The sequence below is a fragment of the Penaeus monodon genome, chromosome 30 (assembly GCF_015228065.2).
Source record: "Penaeus monodon isolate SGIC_2016 chromosome 30, NSTDA_Pmon_1, whole genome shotgun sequence".
Classification (NCBI taxonomy): Eukaryota; Metazoa; Arthropoda; class Malacostraca; order Decapoda; family Penaeidae; genus Penaeus; species Penaeus monodon.
In genome coordinates, this window is record NC_051415.1 from 12,322,015 (window position 1) to 12,323,164 (window position 1,150).

A 1,150-nucleotide genomic window follows, 5' to 3' on the forward strand; every position below is an offset into this window, starting at 1 on the left:
CACCTTCCTCGTATATATGTTAAATACTCTTAACCAATTTCAAATCTAACTATACCATTAAGAAGACATCAAAGTTACACATACACTATAGCATAGTTTTCTTATATTTCACTGTCTCCTTATCTTCCAAATTCTTCAAGAGTGTATGATGAATTTGCTTGAATTTCCTTACCTTCCAGAATTGACCTAGCACGGGCTTCTTGTGGTAAAACCCTGAAGTCAATAAACCAAGCTTCAGCCCAGGCAATAAGAAATGATATTAGGACTAGCATCACTTCAAATGGACGGCTGTTTTCCGTCTGCCACTGGAGTAAGTGGAGAAAAGGAAAATCTGTTAATAACACTAAAGCTTTGCAGCCAGTATATCATTTAGAAACACTGTCAATATCAAAATCAATTCACATGCAAAACTGTTACTTAATTTTAACATTTTCTAATAACGCAAATATTCATCTTAATCTTAAAATACTGCATATATATTTCATTTCTAAATCATACACAAAAATAATCACCAATGGCTGATTATCACCTTTATCTTTTTTAACAACCTAAATCTTGAATCTTTACAATAGGAATAAATGAGTAAAGATAATCCTGCAAAGTTCTTGATGATCAACTCCATACTATGGCAGATGCATCAATTGCAACAATATTGTCATATGAAGAATTAGAGGCAATGGTGATAAAACAGCCAATGAAAGGATTGGTTAGCTTATGGGTCATCCATTTTTTCATCATTTTCTAAACATACAAAAAATACTCTTTTCCCAAGACCCTCCCTCCTCCAGGGCGTGCAAAGCAAAATGATAAAAATGATGACTCCTGCCACAGGAACTCAAGGGTCTAAAGGAATGCAATGATACTACAGATTCAAGCAGGCAACCATTTTAGGAGACCTTGCATTGACTTATATTCAAAGAAAATGTCCTGTCTTTGTCTATAGGGTTTTCATCATGAGAATGAAATTAATTCTAAAACATAAATGTGTTGAAGTGTTTTTGTATTGGAAATAAAACACCTCATCTGCTGAAAATCTTGTTTTGATTTTGTCAGTTCAATATGAAGGCGTAATGATCATTATTTTTAAGATCTTCTAAAAAGTGTACGCCTGAGATTAACCCCCTCCCCCCCACGTATAGTTTGTACACTC

General features: G+C 34.0%; 1 protein-coding gene across 1 annotated transcript in view; it reads right to left on the minus strand.

Moving 5' to 3' along the window:
* The window catches only part of LOC119592525 (steroidogenic acute regulatory protein-like), a gene marked incomplete in the record, with an annotated part of 15,796 nt that overhangs the window by 8,538 nt on the left and 6,108 nt on the right, over positions 1-1,150 (minus strand). Inside the window, 1 exon segment of the mRNA XM_037941382.1 lies at positions 173-305. Coding sequence (XP_037797310.1) covers positions 173-305 — 133 coding nt within the window.